The 24219-nt window shown below is 43.0% G+C and overlaps 1 protein-coding gene across 3 annotated transcripts in view; it reads right to left on the bottom strand.

Annotated features, from left to right (window-relative positions):
* Positions 1-24219, bottom strand: part of GPSM1 (G protein signaling modulator 1) — a 174323-nt gene that overhangs the window by 31779 nt on the left and 118325 nt on the right. For 2 of the 3 annotated variants that reach the window (XM_040404836.1, XM_040404837.1), the window contains 2 exons: positions 21490-21560; positions 20104-20268 (listed from right to left, as the gene is read on the bottom strand). In XM_040404836.1, coding sequence (XP_040260770.1) covers positions 20104-20268; positions 21490-21560 — 236 coding nt within the window. Of the gene's footprint in view, positions 1-20103; positions 20269-21489; positions 21561-23454; positions 23632-24219 lie in introns of those variants that run through there. The other variant, XM_040404838.1, reaches the window with a different exon arrangement.

The raw sequence follows: 24219 nt of genomic DNA, 5'->3' as shown, positions 1-24219 counted from the left end.
ACTAGTACATTACCTATTACACTGTAGTATACTATATGACTAGTACATTACCTATTACACTGTAGTATACTATATGACTAGTACATTACCTATTACACTGTAGTATACTATATGACTGGTACATTACCTATTACACTGTAGTATACTATATGACTGGTACATTACCTATTATACCGTAGTATACTATATGACTAGTACATTACCTATTACACTGTAGTATACTATATGACTAGTACATTACCTATTACACTGTAGTATACTATATGACTAGTACATTACCTATTACACTGTAGTATACTATATGACTGGTACATTACCTATTACACTGTAGTATAGTATATGACTGGTACATTACCTATTATACCGTAGTATAGTATATGACTGGTACATTACCTATTACACTGTAGTATACTATATGACTGGTACATTACCTATTACACTGTAGTATACTATATGACTAGTACATTACCTATTATACTGTAGTTACATTACCTATTACACTGTAGTATACTATATGACTAGTACATTACCTATTACACTGTAGTATACTATATGACTAGTACATTACCTATTACACTGTAGTATACTATATGACTAGTACATTACCTATTACACTGTAGTATACTATATGACTAGTACATTACCTATTACACTGTAGTATACTATATGACTAGTACATTACCTATTACACTGTAGTATACTATATGACTAGTACATTACCTATTACACTGTAGTATACTATATTACTAGTACATTACCTATTACACTGTAGTATACTATATGACTAGTACATTACCTATTACACTGTAGTATACTATATGACTAGTACATTACCTATTACACTGTAGTATACTATATGACTAGTACATTACCTATTACACTGTAGTATACTATATGACTAGTACATTACCTATTACACTGTAGTATAGTATATGACTGGTACATTACCTATTACACTGTAGTATACTATATGACTAGTACATTACCTATTATACCGTAGTATACTATATGACTGGTACATTACCTATTACACTGTAGTATACTATATGACTAGTACATTACCTATTACACTGTAGTATACTATATGACTAGTACATTACCTATTACACTGTAGTATACTATATGACTGGTACATTACCTATTATACCGTAGTATACTATATTACTAGTACATTACCTATTACACTGTAGTATACTATATGACTAGTACATTACCCATTATACCGTAGTATACTATATGACTGGTACATTACCTATTACACTGTAGTATACTATATTACTAGTACATTACCTATTACACTGTAGTATAGTATATGACTGGTACATTACCTATTATACCGTAGTATAGTATATGACTGGTACATTACCTATTACACTGTAGTATACTATATGACTAGTACATTACCTATTACACTGTAGTATACTATATGACTGGTACATTACCTATTACACTGTAGTATACTATATGACTAGTACATTACCCATTATACCGTAGTATACTATATGACTGGTACATTACCTATTACACTGTAGTATACTATATTACTAGTACATTACCTACTACACTGTAGTATACTATATGACTGGTACATTACCTATTATACCGTAGTATACTATATTACTAGTACATTACCTATTACACTGTAGTATACTATATGACTAGTACATTACCCATTATACCGTAGTATACTATATGACTGGTACATTACCTATTACACTGTAGTATACTATATTACTAGTACATTACCTATTACACTGTAGTATACTATATGACTGGTACATTACCTATTATACCGTAGTATACTATATTACTAGTACATTACCTATTACACTGTAGTATACTATATGACTAGTACATTACCCATTATACCGTAGTATACTATATGACTGGTACATTACCTATTATACCGTAGTATACTATATTACTAGTACATTACCTATTACACTGTAGTATACTATATGACTGGTACATTACCTATTATACCGTAGTACAGGGAGTGCAGAATTATTAGGCAAGTTGTATTTTTGAGGATTAATTTTATTATTGAACAACAACCATGTTCTCAATGAACCCAAAAAACTCATTAATATCAAAGCTGAATATTTTTGGAAGTAGTTTTTAGTTTTAGCTATTTTAGGGGGATATCTGTGTGTGCAGGTGACTATTACTGCGCATAATTATTAGGCAACTTAACAAAAAACAAATATATACCCATTTCAATTATTTATTTTTACCAGTGAAACCAATATAACATCTCAACATTCACAAATATACATTTCTGACATTCAAAAACAAAACAAAAACAAATCAGTGACCAATATAGCCACCTTTCTTTGCAAGGACACTCAAAAGCCTGCCATCCATGGATTCTGTCAGTGTTTTGATCTGTTCACCATCAACATTGCGTGCAGCAGCAACCACAGCCTCCCAGACACTGTTCAGAGAGGTGTACTGTTTTCCCTCCTTGTAAATCTCACATTTGATGATGGACCACAGGTTCTCAATGGGGTTCAGATCAGGTGAACAAGGAGGCCATGTCATTAGATTTTCTTCTTTTATACCCTTTCTTGCCAGCCACGCTGTGGAGTACTTGGACACGTGTGATGGAGCATTGTCCTGCATGAAAATCATGTTTTTCTTGAAGGATGCAGACTTCTTCCTGTACCACTGCTTGAAGAAGGTGTCTTCCAGAAACTGGCAGTAGGACTGGGAGTTGAGCTTGACTCCATCCTCAACCCGAAAAGGCCCCACAAGCTCATCTTTGATGATACCAGCCCAAACCAGTACTCCACCTCCACCTTGCTGGCGTCTGAGTCGGACTGGAGCTCTCTGCCCTTTACCAATCCAGCCACGGGCCCATCCATCTGGCCCATCAAGACTCACTCTCATTTCATCAGTCCATAAAACCTTAGAAAAATCAGTCTTGAGATATTTCTTGGCCCAGTCTTGACGTTTCAGCTTGTGTGTCTTGTTCAGTGGTGGTCGTCTTTCAGCCTTTCTTACCTTGGCCATGTCTCTGAGTATTGCACACCTTGTGCTTTTGGGCACTCCAGTGATGTTGCAGCTCTGAAATATGGCCAAACTGGTGGCAAGTGGCATCTTGGCAGCTGCACGCTTGACTTTTCTTAGTTCATGGGCAGTTATTTTGCGCCTTGGTTTTTCCACACGCTTCTTGCTACCCTGTTGACTATTTTGAAAGAAACGCTTGATTGTTCGATGATCACGCTTCAGAAGCTTTGCAATTTTAAGAGTGCTGCATCCCTCTGCAAGATATCTCACTATTTTGGACTTTTCTGAGCCTGTCAAGTCCTTCTTTTGACCCATTTTGCCAAAGGAAAGGAAGTTGCCTAATAATTATGCACACCTAATATAGGGTGTTGATGTCATTAGACCACACCCCTTCTCATTACAGAGATGCACATCACCTAATATGCTTAATTGGTAGTAGGCTTTCGAGCCTATACAGCTTGGAGTAAGACAACATGCATAAAGAGGATGATGTGGTCAAAATACTACTTTGCCTAATAATTCTGCACGCAGTGTATACTATATGACTAGTACATTACCTATTACACTGTAGTATACTATATGACTAGTACATTACCTATTACACTGTAGTATACTATATGACTAGTACATTACCTATTACACTGTAGTATAGTATATGACTGGTACATTACCTATTACACTGTAGTATACTATATGACTAGTACATTACCTATTACACTGTAGTATACTATATGACTAGTACATTACCTATTACACTGTAGTATACTATATGACTAGTACATTACCTATTACACCGTAGTATACTATATGACTAGTACATTACCTATTACACTGTAGTATACTATATGACTAGTACATTACCTATTATACCGTAGTATACTATATGACTAGTACATTACCTATTACACTGTAGTATACTATATGACTAGTACATTACCTATTATACCGTAGTATACTATATGACTGGTACATTACCTATTACACTGTAGTATACTATATGACTGGTACATTACCTATTACACTGTAGTATACTATATGACTAGTACATTACCTATTACACTGTAGTATACTATATGACTAGTACATTACCTAATATACCGTAGTATACTATATGACTAGTACATTACCTATTACACTGTAGTATACTATATGACTAGTACATTACCTATTAGACTGTAATATACTATATGACTGGTACATTACCTATTAGACTGTAATATACTATATTCCTAGTACATCACCTATTATACCATAGTATACTATATGACTAGTACATTACCTATTACACTGTAGTACACTATATGACTAGTACATTACCTATTACACTGTAGTATACTATATGACTAGTACATTACCTATTACACTGTAGTATACTATATGACTAGTACATTACCTATTACACTGTAGTATACTATATGACTAGTACATTACCTATTATACCGTAGTATACTATATGACTGGTACATTACCTATTACACTGTAGTATACTATATTACTAGTACATTACCTATTATACCGTAGTATACTATATGACTAGTCATTACCTAATATACCGTAGTATACTATATGACTAGTACATTACCTATTACACTGTAGTATACTATATTACTAGTACATCACCTATTATACCATAGTATACTATATTACTAGTACATTACCTATTACACTGTAGTATACTATATGACTGGTACATTACCTATTAGACTGTAATATACTATATGACTGGTACATTACCTATTATACCGTAGTATACTATATTCCTAGTACATCACCTATTATACCGTAGTATACTATATTACTAGTACATTACCTATTACACTGTAGTATACTATATGACTGGTACATTACCTATTATACTGTAGTATACTATATTACTAGTACATTACCTATTACACTGTAGTATACTATATGACTAGTACATTACCTATTACACTGTAGTATACTATATTACTAGTACATTACCTATTACACTGTAGTATACTATATGACTGGTACATTACCTATTATACCATAGTATACTATATTACTGGTACATTACCTATTACACTGTAGTATACTATATGACTAGTACATTACCTATTAGACTGTAGTATACTATATGACTGGTACATTACCTATTATACTGTAGTATACTATATGACTGGTACATTACCTATTATACTGTAGTATACTATATGACTGGTACATTACCTATTACACTGTAGTATACTATATGACTGGTACATTACCTATTATACTGTAGTATACTATATGACTGGTACATTACCTATTATACTGTAGTATACTATATGACTGGTACATTACCCGATATACTGTAGTACACTATATGACTAGTACATTACCTATTATACCGTAGTATACTATATGACTAGTACATTACCTATTATACTGTAGTATACTATATGACTGGTACATGACCCAATATACTGTAGTATACTATATGACTGGTACATTACCTATTATACTGTAGTATACTATAGGACTAGTACATTACCCATTATACCGTAGTATACTATATGACTGGTACATTACCTATTATACTGTAGTATACTATATGACTGGTACATTACCTATTATACTGTAGTATACTATATGACTGGTACATTACCCAATATACTGTAGTATACTATATGACTGGTACATTACCCGATATACTGTAGTATACTATATGACTGGTACATTACCTATTATACTGTAGTATACTATATGACTAGTACATTACCTATTACACTGTAGTATACTATATGACTAGTACATTACCTATTAGACTGTAATATACTATATGACTGGTACATTACCTATTATACTGTAGTATACTATATGACTGGTACATTACCTATTATACTGTAGTATACTATATGACTGGTACATTACCCGATATACTGTAGTATACTATATGACTGGTACATGACCCAATATACTGTAGTATACTATATGACTGGTACATTACCTATTATACTGTAGTATACTATATGACTGGTACATTACCTATTATATTGTAGTATACTATATGACTGGTACATTACCTATTATACTGTAGTATACTATATGACTGGTACATTACCTATTATACTGTAGTATACTATATGACTGGTACATTACCCAATATACTGTAGTATACTATATGACTGGTACATTACCCGATATACTGTAGTATACTATATGACTGGTACATTACCTATTATACTGTAGTATACTATATGACTGGTACATTACCTATTATACTGTAGTATACTATATGACTGGTACATTACCCAATATACTGTAGTATACTATATGACTGGTACATTACCCGATATACTGTAGTATACTATATGACTGGTACATTACCTATTATACTGTAGTATACTATATGACTAGTACATTACCCAATATACTGTAGTATACTATATGACTGGTACATTACCCAATATACTGTAGTATACTATATGACTGGTACATTACCCGATATACTGTAGTATACTATATGACTGGTACATTACCTATTATACTGTAGTATACTATAGGACTAGTATAAGACATAATAAAAAATAATAATTTGTGGACTTACATTTCCTTTTATTTTAAAATTTATTTTAGAGCTAGTTCACACAAAAGGCATCGTCAGAAATGCCTCCAGTTTCTGCAGTATTTTTCAGCTTCAATGCTGCAGACCCACTGAAGGGAGCTGAACGCCACGAGCGGACGCCTGCTGCAGTCACCTGTGACACCGTGCCAAGAAAGGACATACAATCCATGCCAAATTCCACTGGCAAAAGTATCCGTGTGAAGTGGGCTTTAGGGGGCATGTCGCAAGAGAAAAAATATCATGCTGTGGTATTGTAAACCAGTTATCAGCAACCTCCGGCTGTTCTAAAACTACAACTCTCAGAATCCTCCTTTCAGTTCTATGGGAGTTACAGGAACAACCGAGTAAGTGTGCATGGTGGGAGTTGTAGTTTCGCAACAGCTGGAGTGGTGTAGGTTGCCGATCCCTGTTGTAAACAGTAAAATGAAGGGATTCTCGGCTGCAGAGCTGACAATCCATACACTGACTGACTACTCTCTGTTGCTCAGCATAATTACAATGCACAGGCGCATCATTATGGCACTATCCACCCCTGGTCTCTTTAAAGTATGGACGCTAATTCCAGGGAGGGTCGGGCAGGGAAGAACACAGGACGTATTACACCGGTGGCACACTCCACCCTATGACACAGAAAATCTCTGCCCCCTCCATGTGAATTATGGATGGAGGAGAATGAATGCACATGAGCTCTGTATGCCTAATCCGCAGAAACACGGCCTCAGGCCATAGCTGGTCTATATCAGCACATAGCTTATGCCGCAGGGTATTATTCGGGGTGCATGCCCAATCGGACCCTCGTGCCGCCTAATACTAAGAATTGCTGGGAGTCAAAGTTACGCCTCAAGCCTTCCGTCACCACCGTGCTTTTATAAAAAGCCTTGCAAATATAATGCAAAGAGACTAGGTCAGATGAAGCGTTGACATTAAAGGGAATAAAAAGCAGTGTAAGGGCTCAGGCCCCCGACCGGTGCTGTTTTGTGGTCCGCAAAATTCCGCATTTTGCAGAACAGAACGGCCTGCCCATAATAAAACAGTCCTATCCTTGTCCGTAATGCGGACAATAATAGGACATGTTCTATTTTTTTGGGCGGAATGGACATCCGGACACTGAATGCATTTCTGTTTTTTGCAGCTCCATTGAAGTCAATGGTTCCACATACGGGCTGTAAAATAAAATAAAAAAAATAGGAAGAACGGACAAAAAATACGTTCATGTGCATGAGCACCAAAGGAAAAGACTTGGGAGCGACAACTTCTGTTATGAGAAGCAATTGTGCTCAGACTGGTTGTCACCTCACCACACAGATCCAGAATGTGTAGAAACATGCCCCACTGACAAGTGGAATAGTAACACCCAGAATGCCATTTATTTCTACAATTCCAGGAGGAATAACAGAGGAACAAGTCAGCACGGAACTCTTAAGAAAAGAAAAATCATTATTTCATGACAAGATCATATACAGAGGTAGCACTACTAGCCTGCCTGCTGAGCCCCCCTAGTAGATCGTCATCCTGTAAGACGGTAATGATAGATTAGGGTCTGGAGCCCTCTTGGTTATTTATGGTGTTCTCTGCATGTACACAGGTGGCATAAAAAGAAGCACGTAACAAAGCACTGGCTATTTTATTACAAAGATAGTATAAACTCGTTAGGAAAAGACAGGCTTATCAGCAGACGGCAGATCATATTCACGCGCGGCCAAAAAGAAAACAAGAACAAAATTGCTGGAAAAACTGAGATAAACGCAGGTCTAAGCTAAGAGTAAGCCATTAATGTACAAAATGGGCAGACGGCTCCTATCAATTAGCCTTTATCTGCCGACAACATTCAGTCGTTCCTTATAATAGTTGGACGGACCGGCAGAGGCATTCTTACTATCAAGTTATCAAACAGCAGTTCCTGAATATTTACTGAGCTCAGATGTAAGAGTGAAGAACTGGTGGGCATTGTTGTACAATGTAACATTTCTAAATACTTTGCTTTACTTATTAGATATGAGTTGTTACATTTCCTATTCTCCAGTCACATCCAGAGCTGCTTTATGAATTCCCTGTCTTACTGGTAGATCTCAGGCTACATGGACTCCTAGCTTTTCCGTCTTCCTGGAAGCTCTCAGGTTGTATGGACTCATAGCTTGTCAGTCTTCCTGGTAGATATCAGGTGTAGGAAGGTGCAAGGGTCCGTCGTTGACGGAAGGTATGTGTCACCGAGGTTCCCGGCCTCGGCGAAGTAAGTGCCGGTATTTACAGGTGTCAGCGGCAGCTAATGCTGATTGACACTTTACTATGTTAGTATGGCTGTATAGCTGATCCGGGACGGCTCTTACTGGGAGAAGGCAAAGTGCTGGGTGGGTGACTACTCCCCACGTTCCAGGCCGGGTCTTGGTTTTGAGCTATAAAAACACAGGCAGCACTGTCAGGTGGTGTGGATTACTCCTCTTTGACAGTGGAGCTCTGTCAGTCTCTGTGTTGGGACCTGGGAGTTTGGGCCTGGATTAAGGCCTGCTACTTTGTCGGTGTGAAAGCAGGTGGATTCTGCTTTGTCCAAGGACTTCTTTGCTGCATGATGTGAATGAACACCAGAATCACAAGGGGACTGTTTTCCTTGAAACTGACTTTTTGTTTTGTCACTTACTTAATATGTGAATAAACACTTTACTGTTTAATTTAAAGACTTTGTTGTTGCCTCTATACTGCGTCCGCTAACCTGCCTATCAGAGCGAACCCCCACACAGGATACATGGACTCCTAGCTTTCCTGTCTTCCTGGAGATCTCTGCGGCTGCATGGACTCCTAGCTTTCCCGTCCTCCTGGAAGCTCTCAGGATGTATGGACTCATAGCTTCCCTATCTTCTTCATAGCTCTCAGGCTACATGGACTCGCTGTCTTCCTTGTAGCTCTCAGGTGATACATCAGTGGAATCTGTCCATCGATGTATCACTTTCTGGATGTCTTGCTGATAGATTTTACAAAACACCTGTTTACAAACCATAGCCAAGGATGTAGTCCTGTCCATTCTGTGCACGTGCAGTGTAGTACTCGATATTCATGAGCTGCATCTCTCCCACCGACCGGCAGCTTTCTCCCCTATGTACAGTATAAGGAGATAGTTGTTGATTGGTGGCGGGAGGGCAGGGGGAGCCACAACTCATGTACATGGTGGACCTGGCTATGAAAACTACCCCGGCATTACACATTTTGTTGCCCTCAGATCAAGTAATACCACTAGACCAAAATCAACACCGAGTACAGGAACAAAGGCTGCATATATACTGTAGAACCCAAAAATCTACAAGAGGCTCTCTAATAGGCACAGTGGAGAATGCATTGACCACCCAGAGCGTCCATCAGACTGTACACTATTCCCATCTTAAAGGGGTTGTCCAAATTTTTTGACTGTCAACTCCAGCCTGTTGCACCCGTTGAAAAAAAAAAAACACATGCTTCCTGCTGCTCTGTTCCGGCTTTTAGGATCCTGGCACGCTTCTGATTCTCGTTCTGTAAATTTCTGGAGGATGGGGGTCACGTACACCGCTGCCGCCAATGACTTTCCTCAGCGGTAAGGTGTCCCCAATCGGCAAGTCACTGCTGAGGCCAGTCACTGGCTGCAGTGGCACACATGACGCCGTCCGTCCAGAAGTTAACAGGAGTGACGGGAAGCAGGTGCAGCAGGGTGGAGTTGGGCTGGACAACCCCTTTAAGAACTGGAAACATGAGTGCACCAAACCCTCCACGCCCATGTCCTTCTGTCCATTTCAGCGCACGGCGCTCAGATACACCGCGGGTGATGTTTTCTTCCTCCCTGATATGCTTTTTGTACAGCTTCCAGGAGATGATGGCACTTGCCCCGTCTCGAGCATCATCTGTTAGGTTTGTTTTTTTCCTGTATTTTGCTTCGAGTGACTGTTTATCTCCTGGGAACGTGAAATCGATAAAGCGCAGGACAGCCACAAATGAGCACTCTACCATTCAGCAGAGATTTTCCTTTCAGAAGAGTCACTGAGTTTTCCTTTATTTCCTGACCTCCTCCTGGAGCATTAAGCAGAAATGTAAATGCTGCCATACTGAGGACCGGGGAGACATCATCCGACAGAGGCTCGGGGCATATGGCGTCACGCCCCAAGTCTTCACTTTTCCCTGTATAATCAGACACGACTTTTATCTAAAATTCTGCATTTATTGCTCATAGAAAGTTGACTACCTTTGTGAATACACTGCTTAACTTACTTTGTACTAAATCTGAGTTATAGCTTGTGTTATACACCAACGAAGCAAATTTATTTGGCCGCCAGATAATATATATATATTTTATCTGGTGCCAAATTAATTTGATTAGTTGGTGATCTAGTGGTCCTAAATATCATTATTATTGGTAGAACGTTTTTTGCATAAAATATTTATTCTTCTAATGTCCCCTTGATCATTGGTGGGAATAAAGCGCTGGCCAATCAGGCAAATACTTAGCACATAGGAGGATCCAGCGACGTCACAGCTCTCTCCTCCCTCTTCTCTGCCATGCCACCGGCTGTATGTGATATATTCAGCGCAGGCGCAGTGAGGAAGCCGGCAGCCGAGCGTCCTTCACTCACTGGGCCGAATACTGAACGGGAAGGTGCAGGCGCGAGATTTCGCCTGCAGGAGGAGACCAACGCTGGCCTGGCCCTGTCAATCAAGTGCAGCAGGGCATTGCTAATGTCAGCCAGTTTATCAGGGTTAATTCTGGTGACAGAAACCCTTTAATACATTGGGGGGCAGCAGAGTTCTTTAAAGGGGGTTTCCAGTTTTATGAAGAAATGTTAAAGAGGTTGTCCGGCCTTGACAATCCCCGGGGTCCTAACCTGTGCCCCTGAAGTCAAACTCCACGGTCCAGTTGCTGCCCCGTTCCTGGCCACTTCTGGTCCCCGCAGTTGTTACCGCTGAGGCATGCGATTGGCTGCAGCAGTCACGGGACCAAGATGCTTCTTGGTCTTGCGGGAACTGGAAGCGGACACGAATGGGGCAGCAATGAAGCCGGGAACGCAGCAGGAGTTCTAAGGCCGGACAACTCCTTTAAGATACATGTCTAAACATTATAGGGGTCATTTATTAAGACCAGGGCTGTCTTTAACGTGGGGCAAAAGGGGCAGCTGCCCCGGGCCCAGTTGCTCCTGGGGGGCCCAAGGCAGCTGCTTCTTGAGCCCTGCTGGCCACTGCCCACAATCGCCGGCTCCGTGTCCCGATCCTATCCTTCACTATGTGAGCGGCATGGCTCGCATAGTGAAGGACTTACCCGGAGGACCGGGAAGCGGTGAGAACTCTATACTCACCTCTTCCTGGTCCTCGGCTCTTCGCTGTGAAGGCTGCGCAGATGTGAGGTCGCGTTGTGACCCCACGCTGGGCGCGCCAGTTCACAGCACAGCAGACTGAAGAGGAAGACTGACCGCAGGCGGTGAGGAGCGGCGGCATCCGGATCAGGAAAGGTAAGTGTTTTTTATTTTTATTTTACTTTATATGAGGCTGATGGAGACACTGGGGGCTGAAGAGAGGCATATGGGGGCTGATATGAGGCATATGGGGGCTGATATGAGGCATATGGGGGCTGATATGAGGCATATGGGGGCTGATATGAGGCATATGGGGGCTGATATGAGGCATATGGGGCTGATATGAGGCATATGGGGGCTGATATGAGGCATATGGGGGCTGATATGAGGCATATGGGGGCTGATATGAGGCATATGGGGGCTGATATGAGGCATATGGGGGCTGATATGAGGCATATGGGGGCTGATATGAGGCATATGGGGGCTGATATGAGGCATATGGGGGCTGATGAGAGGCATGAGGCTCTCTGAGATCTGATTGGGGCTCATTCACATTGGGGTCTGAGCTGAGGTCTGATTCGGGGTCTGATCTGAGGTCTTATTAGCATTGGGGGTCCGATTGGTGGACTGACCTGAGGTGTCATGAAAAATATTGTTTTCTTATTGTCCCCCTCTAAAACCTAGGTGCGTCTTATGGGCCGATGCATCTTATAGGGCAAAAAATACTGTACTTGCTTGCTCCTCCTCCTGACCTCCCCTGCCCTTTGCGTACGCCGCACGCCGTGACGTAACGCAGAGGCACTGCAACGCTAGGGTGAGCCGTGCCCTGGTCTCCTTCCTGCAGAGCGGTGCCCACTTCCAGCCTGAGCCCAGCTGCCCAGAGCACTGATCCTGAGCCGCTGGAGTCTTCAGAACTGGAAGTATTTACAGTCATTCACTGTAAGCTATATTATATATATTACTTGTTTTATGTGAGTATGGGTGATGGGAGGTTGGAGAAAGGGAGGGGGGAGGGGTTAGTAGTACAGTACTATCTGCTTATTGTAAAAAAAAATAAGTAATCTGCAAAATACTATATATTTGTGTCAGAAGTTGAGCTTTTTTAAATTTTTTGAATAATGATACAGCCATTTTATTTGATACTTTTGTGCGGATTTTTCCCTCTATATTAAGGGACACTACAGTCACCATAACCACAACAGCCAAACGTAGTAGTTCCGGTGTCTATACAATTTCTCTGCAAGCTTTCTAATGTAAACACTGCCTTTTCAGAAAAAAAGGCAGTATTTACATTACTGCCAAGGAACTCCTCTAGTGGCCACCCATCAGACGGCCACTCATCAGACGGCCACCCATCAGACGGCCACCCATCAGACGGCCACTCATCAGACGGCCACTCGAGGTGCTTCCTAGTCCAGTGTTGCACAATGTGGCATTCACGCTAAACACTCCTCATAGAAATGCATTGATTCAAAGCTTCTCTATGAAGCCCACGCATGCGCTTCCCTATGGCTATGATATACTCACACACTGCACATTTTGTGTGTGTGTGTGTTGTGGTGGAGGCCGTGATTGCCTGCTAGGGTGTGGGAAGGCGGGATCCAGGGGGCCCAAGTAAATTCTTGCCCAGGGTCCAGTCAATATTAAAGACGGCCCTGATTAAGACCAGTGATTTATACGCCGGTCTTAATCCCCCTGCGCTGGTGGCGGATGAGCCAAAGTTAAGTAGAGGCGCAGGCCTCCACATAACTTTGGCGCTTGGTTCCGCTGGCCGTGCGACCTGGTTTAAACTACGTCAGCTCCCTTGCTGGCGTAATTTAAGACTATTTTCCACGCCATAAACTGGCGTAGAAAATGGTAAATGAGACCCGCCTTCTTCCCCATCCACGCCATGTCCCCCTTTTCTGCCACCTCGGAAAATTGGCATGAGCGGGGAAAAAGTTACAGATTTTGCTGCAAAACCCCTTTGCAACAAAATCCGCGCCTTAGGGTACTTTCACACTAGCGTTAAAGTTTTCCAGTATTGAGTTCTGTCCTAGGGGCTCAATACCGGAAAAAAACGCTTAAGTTTTATCCCCATGCATTGTGAATGGAGAGCAATCCGTTCAGGATGCATCAGGACGTCTTCAGTTCAGTCACTTTTATGGTATTTGGCCGGAGAAAATACCGCAGCATGCTTCCGGAACACTTGCCGGAATGACGGATAATGGTCTCATTGACGGATCCAGTCTGCGCATGCGCAGGCCTTTAAAATTGTGAAAATAATAAATACCGGATCCGTTTTTTCCGGATGACAGATCCGGTATTTCAATGCATTTGTCAAATGGATCCAGATCTGGAAACAAATGGTTTCCGTTTGCACGCGTTTTTCCGGATCCGGCAACGGAACTGCCTGCCGGATTCCTCTAACGCAAGTGTGAAAGCACCCTTAAATACACCAAAAAGTGCCCTATACTTGTTATAAATCCTTATTTTCAAGACGTCTGCTCACTGCCAATGAATGGAAACACTCGTGTGAGGCTGAAAAACCTGTCTTGATAACACCCTGCTGGGACTGTTGCACAGAGAACTCTAGGACACTATTATAAACTGAGCACCTGCACAATACTTCATTGACAGCAAGCAGAGATCTTAAAAAAAAAAAAAAAAAGCTGTTCTCATGGTCTGCAGTTTTTTTGTCTGCACCCAATGGAAATAAAAACTAGATGGGAGTGTAAGTACGTAACCCTTTAGTTACTGTTAAGGATGATAAGCTGCTGCTTGTGAACACGACGCTCAATTTTTCCAGGACAATATTTGAGTACAGACGTGCAATGTCAGTGAATGGAAACACATGGAATCAGCAATAAGGGAGATCATATCGCCGAATTGTGCTGATGGTCGTACGCTCGGCTTCCTATAGTTACGTATCCAAGCATCAACCGGCCCCAAAATCCTGACGAAGACTTCCTGCCCATCATTAGACAATTACAAGGTGAACCTTCCCGTCTCACTTACCAAGGTAAAAGTACTACTACTCCCGGCATCTGCGCTTCTTCCTTCCTCCTCGCAATCCACCTGGGCAGCCTTTGCGGTAAGGAAGGAAGATGATGCAGATGGTGGTCTTGTTGCTATGGCAGCTAGAAGGTAACCTAGGAGAAGGGCCTATATGTCTCATAGTGTAGATCCTCGTCTGAGGCTGTGAAGTCATCGCTGCGTACAAATGGGGGTGGGCCAATTAACCCCATGCTAATACACATCTATATGGCTATGCATGCGACCAGAAATCCCGGGAAAATCTTGCACTCATGGGGGTTACCAGTTGGGGGGAGTTTCCCCTCCGCAGTCTGATATCTATCCCTTCAGTGTACACTGTGCAGGGATACATCTCCCAACTGGTAACACCCATCTGGACCTTCATTGCAACTTTCTGGAAATTCATCCATAATTTCTAGCAGGAATAACAGAGGAAGGAGGTGTACCTCTGAGAGCACCCTGAGGCCGGCCATAGACGAGATACCTGTCGTTCGGGCGACAACCATCTCACCTGACCCCCCTATTGCACATGCATGCTTGGCTGAACAGAGAGAGCGGAGTCTGCTGCTCAACATGTATTTCTCAGAGAACAAAAGGATTGGGCATGTTCAAGTCAAACTGCCCGACATCTGAGATTGTGGGAAAGTCGGGATGCCCCCATACACATTAGATCTCACAGACATCAGTGGGTTCGGACAATTTTAACCATATAACCAGCTTAACATTTCTATTGGTATTGATCAGACTGGTTGGATTTAAAGGGCATCTGTCAGCAGTTTTGCACCTATGACACTGGCTGACCTGTTGCATGTGCGCTTGGCAGCTGAAGACATCTGTGTTGGTCCCATGTTCATATGTGCCCGCAATGCTGAGGAAAATTAGGTTTTAATATATGCAAATGAGCCTCAAGGAGCAACGGGGGCGTTACCGTTACACCTAGAGGCTCTGCTCTCTCTGCTACTGCTGCTCCCTCTGCACTTTGATAAGCAGTAAAAATGTGATCACACCTGGCCCTACCAATCAAAGTGCAGAGGTCGCGGCAGTTGCAGAGAGAGCAGAGCCTCTAGGTGTAATGGCAACGCCCCCGTTGCTCCTAGAGACTCATTTGCATATGATAAAACATCATTTTCCTCAGCAATGCGGACACATATGAACATGGGACCAACACAGATGTCTTCAGCTGCCAAGTGCACATGTAACAGGTACAAAACTGCTGACAGATGCCATTTAACCTGAAAACTCTTTCACACCAGACCAGACGCCCTCAATGTCTTTCAAGCTCCCGAATCCCACAGTGATTTTTTTTATTTTTACATTTCAAGGCATTGTCCTCCTCCTTATAGACGGGAAGGATAATTGCTTTCTTTGATAGAGATACAACAATAATCAGCTCATTTTCCGAATAATTAGCATGTAAATCAAACGGATACTTTTAGTGCCATCTCACCTCCTGCGTAACTCATTTAACGCAATGTTAATTAAATCCATTTTTGGACTATAAAGACTATAGAGAACGAGGGGGGGGGGGGGACATAAGGAGCACAGTGAGGTACAATTTAACCCACTCACTGCTGGAATAGCCTCAGTAAAGTCTGATTCTGAGATGTCATATCAGGGCTCCGTGCAACCCCACAAGTCATAGGTCTCAGGCCAGGTGTATGTGTTCCACGGGCTACAATTTATGACTGATGGATAGACATAAAATTCTAGCTGCCTGCCGTCACCACAAGGGGGAGCTCATTGCACGCATGCGTATACTGCTGAACACTCTTTCGTTATTGCACTCATATTCCCCCCAGAGGTGGAATTTTATTGTTAATTTAAAAGGGGCTGTGAACTAATTTCAAGACCTTTCAGACTCGAGGGACCCACATTGGTGATCATACTTACCTGATCCCAGCTCATTCTCTCCCCGGCCCCCGCTGCTTGTTGCAGGTCCTTCCAGTTTGACGCTGCTGCAGCCGATGACTGGCTGCAGCAGTGATCTGCTCCCCTTCAGTCACATGACCCAAGAAGATCGACGGCCGTTGATTAACAGGAAGTTTATATGGAGGGACCCGGGTGAGCAAATGAGCCAGGACCCAGCACCGGAAATCAGGTATCTATTTGGACATTATAGAGGGGGGTCCCGTGCCCGAGAGCCCCTTTATGAGGCAGCCTGTCCTGTTGTAGCCATCCTTGTATTACATGGACGGCCATTTATCTGAATGATTGCCCCATGTGCTACTATATTTCCGCAGCAGCGGCAGAAACGTCTTATTTGAGATTCAGGGCGATCACCCGTTAGTGGTGCATTTTGAAAGGGGTTCTCTCTGATACGACAACCCTTTAAAGGGGTGTTCCCATCCCATGGACCCCGGTGGCCCCTGATATGTGTCATGCTGTTTCTGTACCTACCACACAACATCTCATCTTGTATGGGACTTGTATGGGACTGTGGTAAAAGTGTAGCCCGGCATGCATCCAGACAGGAGGGGGGGGTCTCCTTTCTGGTCCCACAGCCAGAAATGTTTGAGATGAGAATACCTCTTTAACTCTATCACTGTGCAGGGGATTTGGAGCTGTGTTTCAGAGAAGCCCTCAATGTCACTGAAGTCTATTGAAATGAGCACTGTGTGCGCTTCCATTTATAATTCAGGTCTAATTCAGTCCCCGAGAGGATAACTGAAGGACAGCGGCTGCCCAGACAGTACCATGCAGGGCGTCCGTGCCGAGGTATTCCCAGCTGTACAGGGGAGCTGTATCAACACGAGAGCCCTCCATAATATGAGACCGGTACGGGGGCGATTCGTGTTAGATATCCTTCACTTTTCATAGGCAGAGAAAAAACCTTAAATCTTCCATTGAGCAGGACGATGGCTGAAGCTGCGATCTCACATGGGACCTCTTCCGGTCTACACACGGGATGAGGAAGCCGCATTCATATACGTCTGATTTACCAGGATGTATATATTATACACAAACATGAAAGAAATACGGTCGCCCTGTAAAAATGTCACCGCAGGAAACGTTAAACACATCCGCCGAGCCGAGAGGAACAACATTCACATCAGGATGTGAGAAACCCTAACAACCATCGGCCCGGCCAAGTGTGATGCTGATATCACATCATAGGAGGGGTCGTTTTTAGACGCTCTCAAAGGGGCCGTCCTCTTCTGGACAATCCATTTTCGTTAGAAGGCGATCATCCGATTGCAGGTAGTCACGCTGCTCGGACCTCCAGCGATCATCTGCAATCTGTGATGCAAGTGCTCAATTCCCCTGCAGCACCTCCACAGGAGAAGTGGTGTATTGCACAGCCATCGCTGAAATGAATTAGCTGTCCATGTAATGTATGGACATGCCGGGTCCTCCAGAGTGAGAGACGCTCTTTGTAGCCACTCTGCACTCAGGCTAAAGAAATGGACAGAGAAAACAACCCCCTCTATTAATTATTGGCAGTGAAAATGTCATCATGTCTGGCGCTGTCAATAAAAGTGCAGAGGGCGTGGCACTGGCAGAGAGAGCAGAGCCTCTAGGTGTAATGGTAACGCCCCCGTTGCTCCTAGAGGCTCATTTGCATATATTAAACTTCATCTTTCTCAGCAATGCGGGCGCATAAGAACATGGGACCAACACAGATGCCTTCAGCTACAAAACTGCTGACAGATGCCCTTTAACACAATGATAATGTCTGCAAAGCGCTGCGGAATATGTCTGCTCTATGCGAGTTCGTAAAATAAATACGCAAAGGGGTTTGCAGAAAACCAACGTCTACACGTCTAATGTCATCTTGTATCTGCCCCAGTTTCCTCCCTCAGCCCTGCAGCACTTCCATTGCATTACGCTTTATGCCCTCGCAGACCCGTTCCAGGCTACCAAATGTCCAAAGCTGTAAAGTGACCGGGGGACGGTCAGGACGTGACTGATTTGGCGTCCCGTCCACAGGCAAAGCCAAGAGCGCGAGGACCAAGGATGGAGAAGGTGAAATTCCAGTTCTGCAACGAACTTTGAAACGAACGATGAAACTAGAACGATGTGACATTCACGGATCAGAGATATGGAGTTATATTGCGCTAGTAAAGGCTACGTTGGGGGCGTTCTAAGGGTTAATGGTACGCCCGTGGTTTACACTGAAGGCACGTAAACAGACAATCATTCTGCTCCAGTGGCAGGTTAATCACCGCCCGTCACCTTTCATGTCTCCATTAATGTAAGCTGCGCTGCTCTCGTGTAATTCTACGATTCGCTGATAGGACAAGCGTTCCTGCGTTAAATCTTCAACCTGCAATTAACGCTGTGACTTCCTAATCTCCGGGGCCGTGCCCGGACGCCTCGCACAATGTCTGCTGCTGCGCTGCGGCCAGAAATGGGTCTGGAGTGTTGGTTCCTGGCCCTGTGTGTGGACGGCGGCAATTCTGCACTGACACCTGGACATTGATATGGATGGGGATCCAAGCGTTATCCGTCAGAAACTAGGGGGCGCTGCGTTAGTGATAGGGGGGGGGGGGGGGGGGTCTTAGACAGAGCAGATCCTAATAAAGCCCTATTAAAGGGTCATCGAGTAGTCAACTTTTGATATACCATAGAGACACATCAAAAGTTTTTATCGGTGGAGGTCTGAGTGCCGAGACCCCCACCGATCGCTAGAATGAGGAGAGAGAAGCGCTCGCATAATCACAATCTCACTCCTCAAGGAAGCAATATGGAGCCTTAACTCTGCCTTTTGAACATGGCGTTCTTTGTAAGACGTGGCGGATAGTGGCACACGTTTGGGCTGAGCTATGCAGGATAGAAAGAACAGGGTATACAACGGAATCAATCATACATGCCTTGGTGGCAATGCAACTAATACAGTAAGTATTAAAGGGGTATTCCCATCTGGACATTTATGGCCATAAGTGTCCGATAGGTGCTGAGACCACCCCTGACAAGAACGGAGAGCATAGCTTTCTGCATTCACTACTATGGGACTTCCAATAATAGCTGAGCGCTGTCTCCATTCATGCTGGGGTCCCATTTTTGTGATGGGAGGGGGTCCCAGATTCCATCTATATGTAGATTCCATCTACTAGATAAATCCCCCCCAAAGCCTTTGTATCCTAATATATAATCCGCCAGACCAGCTTTCGTCGGGCCGCATGTCTTCCTGGAGAACGTTATAAACTCCACCATGCCGTCACATCACCTGGGAGGTCTACTGGTTACAGGTATTTTACGGTTCCTTACCAGATGAGGCATTTGGACTCTAACATCCATCGCATCCACCGAGGTGGCCTCCTGCGTTCTCGAGTCTGCAGAATACTGGTTTTCTTTGTATTTTTTACTCCTGGCGGGTTTTGCAGAGAAGTCCTTTTTTACACCTGGAGTGTGGTGATTGTCGCCGTTTTGGGTCTTTGAAAAAAGGAGAAAAATGCAGAAAAATCAATTCACACTATTCACAGTTGACACTAAAAACTGTCAAATATTAAAGGAGTTTTCCACCTTTCAGATATTGATGACCTATCCCACAGAGAGGTCATCATCAATATCACATCGGTGGGGGTCTGACACCCCCACCGATCAGCTGTTTGTGGCAGCCACCGATGCTGGAAACATCACCGTGGATGGAGCGGGAAGCAGAAGGCATTAATATCTAAAAAGTGGAAAATCCCTTTAAATCCCTCTGATTACATGAGAGCTAAATCATGGGATCCCGAAAGCAGTTTAATCATATTGATTGGCCAAATTCAGCCATTAAAGCCAATCACTACCCTTCTGCACAATCATTTTCTTCTTTACTCTGCTCACACTATTGTTAGATCAGCAGTTTATACTCCAGAGGTGCTCTTCCTACTGTAGAAGATAGGAAGCTACCAGTTGCAGAGAGAGCAGATCCTCTAGGAGTAATGGCAACGCCCCCGTTGCTCCTAGAGGCTCATTTGCATACAGTAAAACCTCATTTTTCTGTCACCATGTGTGTTTTTTGACCATGTTGATGTATAGTGTTAGCATATGTGTCTAGCAGTATTTCTGTAAATATAACAACAGTTCTGATCGGTGGGGTCCGAGTGCTGAGACCGCCATCGATCCCTAGAACGAGAAGAGAGAGAAGTGCTCACATATCACAGTCTCTCTCCTCGCTTCAGGCATAGAAGTCTATGGCCAGGGGCGGACTGGGAACTTAAAGTGGCCCTGTAAAAAATACAAAAATTGGCCCCGTTTTGTGGTTGGGCCCAAATTGATGGAAGTCAGGGCCAGCAATACCATATTGTGGCACATTATACCACCCCAACAGAGCCAAATACCACAGTCCATCATAAAATGCTGCCAGCAGCACAAAATACATCCACAAAGACTTTCACTGGCCGGCCGTGAGGAGGGCCCAGGTGGCCCCCTGAGCACTGGCCCACCAGGAAATTTCCCTGTAAGTTCTATGGCCAATCCACCCGTCTATGGCCCCACATATCGAGGAGAAGGCATGCAATATGCAAGCGCTTCTCTCTCCTCATGCTAGTGATCGATGGGGGACTCAGCACCCGGACAACCAACGACCAAAACTTTTGATAAGTCTCTATGACACATCAAAAGTTTTTTTTTAAACTCAGTGACCCTTTAAAAGCACTTTTGCCTCACCTTTTCAGATGGGAACTTTATTAGGTCTAAGCTGTCCATACTAGACCGATGCAGCCTTTTAGGTTTGGCACCTGCAAAAAACAGACACATTAGAACTTTGCTCTGTACAGACACCTTATTCTGGTCATAGTAATGTGTTACAGCGCATGTATGTTCTCAACACAACTATAAATAAAGTTAGAAATAGTTCTTAATAGCAAATAATAGTTATGAATAATATTAATAACATTACAAATAGTTCTACAAAAAAGTATAAATAATAATCGGTTTTATAACAAATAATAATAATGGTCATAGATCACAAATCGCTATAAATAATAATAGGAACACATAACAATTGTAGACCAGGACTGCATCACATCTAGAAAACTTTCACTATTTCAAGTAAACATAAAAAAATAATTTATCATTTACATCCCCGCTGAATTTCAGTCTACATAATACCGCCATGTAGTGCCAACCCCGTCAGTCTTCACCCTGCCTTTCTCAGCATTGGGTTTCTATTCTTTTGAGATTTAAATATAAAAAAAAAGGAAGAAACGAAGCCCCCAGTAAGGTTACGAGATGCTGTCAGACCCCCATCCTCACCTTCCATAGGATGAGATCATTTAGACGGCTGCCTGACCCTATTAGACAGCACAACATCCGTCGATGAAAGCCGGACGGGCCAGGAAATGCTCTCATCGAACATTACGTTTTAGGGCTTCCGTGCTCTTAGAAGGTGATTTACGGCGCCTTTCTCCGCTGCTGCAGTGAAATGAATAAGATATGGGGCACCTTCTATAATGATCACACAATGGCTATCGATGAGCACTCAGGTAATAGATCTCATGACAAAGTCGCTATAGATATCGACACTGCATCCGGGACCCCAGTACACGGGGCGAGTCAAAAGTCATGACCCCTCAATCTAAAATGTTTACACTGAATTCAAGATGGTGGAGGACTAGGGTAAAAAAAAAAAAAATGCTCTCCACAGGTCTATTACGGGATAAATCAAATAAAGAGGTAGCGTAATTAGCCGCTGAGTTATACAATAAAATGTATCTGTATAGCGCCACCTGCTGTTTGTTCTTTTCCTTATTTTATGTCCGTCTCACTGAGCTGCTCGAACGCGCTCAGTTTAAATCTTTAACTGCCACCAGCCGTATGTTCTGTTAGAGGACATGGCCGTTACAGAGAGAGAGAGAGAGACAGAGCTGCAGCAGAAGGCCCACGCCCTCTGAAGATAATCTAGCAGAACAACTGGAGCAGTGAATGAGGAGTACATGGCCGGCTCTAGCATCTTCTAGATTGTCATGTTCCTCTTTAAGGGGTTATGCCAGAAATATCAGATAGGTGTGAGCCCCACCTCTGGGTCCCAAGTCTTGTGGCCACCTGTGCGTGTGTGGCTTTCTCCATCCACCAATAGACCCATTCTTGAGATAGGTGTGGGCGCCAGGTGTGGTACCTGCAACCTTCAAACCAGGTCGGCTTTAACCTATTTTTCTCATAATTTCAGCTCATACAATATCGCCACAGTGTGCTCAAATAATACTGCCAAAATAATATGTAGCGTGCAGTAATACTCCCATATAGTTCCCGCATAATACTGCAATTCAATTCAATTCAATACGTAACGCAGAGTCATTTTTGGCTTGCTTTCTGGAGTCCCCATCATCAGGGCAACTGCCCAGTTTGCCATCTCCTAAAAAAAAAAAGTCCCCGATTATAGATATTTGGGGGCTTCCTGACTCTATAGTTGTCATACTACATCCTACACACGCACGCTGCTTGTTCAGGACGTGTATGTTCACAAAGTACACATTTCCGGCATTAAAATTTGAGGAAAATAATGCAATTTAGCCTGGTATCGAGCACCGTCACGCTCCCCCTTTGCAACCAAAGCAGCATCACATGACTCGGTATGAAACCCATGCTAACGGGAAAAAGAGTCACCCCGACTGATTTCATTAAAGCACTCACGGTTTTAACCATCCATGTCCATGTTAGGAGTGCAGTTCGAGCGGACGAATTTAAGTAGGTGCCAATGGTGGTGGAGCACTGCTGGGTGAAAAAGCTGCTGCGTCCCGTCATCCAGTGCCCGCTCTCCTTCCAGATCTCAGTAGCTTCTGAATCTGAATTCTCCCTCAGATACTTTGCAATGCGTCCCCTCCCTTAAAGTATTTATTGCAGTGATTGCCAAGCTGAGAGTAGACTAACGGAAATCCTCGTGGGTATTTCTAAATGCTCTCTCTGTCTTCTACGTTTGACTGCGATCTCAAAAAAGTTTTTTTTTCGTGGAAGAAACTGGCCAGGGTTCCAGGGGACGGTCTACTTTTTGGGCGTGCTTCCGAAGAACGGGTGCTTGCTGGATCCCTTGGCTGAGGTTAAAAATAAAGGTGTACCAAGCTTTCGCTATGCGGTTTACATGGAAATTATTTTAGATGCATTTAACATTCACTGAACGGCTCCCATTTCGGTTCGCTGCCTCTGCACAGCAAAAAAATACAAGGACGAGGAGCTGCATGTGGGTCAAGAGGATGGGCACAATGAATGCACAGAGGTTGGCACAGGAGGCCTGTAATTCCAAAAGACTTTTCATTACCTTCGTAATTGGTGCTATTATACTAATTAATGCTGCTTACATTATTATAATACAGCAGGAGAGGTGGAAAAATCTGGCTATTAAAGAAGAACGTCCTGTCTAAGTACAGCAAATGATAGATCAGTGCTGTGCCCTAAATCACC

This window comes from Bufo bufo, chromosome 8 (assembly GCF_905171765.1).
Source record: "Bufo bufo chromosome 8, aBufBuf1.1, whole genome shotgun sequence".
Taxonomy (NCBI): domain Eukaryota; kingdom Metazoa; phylum Chordata; class Amphibia; order Anura; family Bufonidae; genus Bufo; species Bufo bufo.
This window is presented reverse-complemented; position numbering and strand designations above follow the sequence as displayed.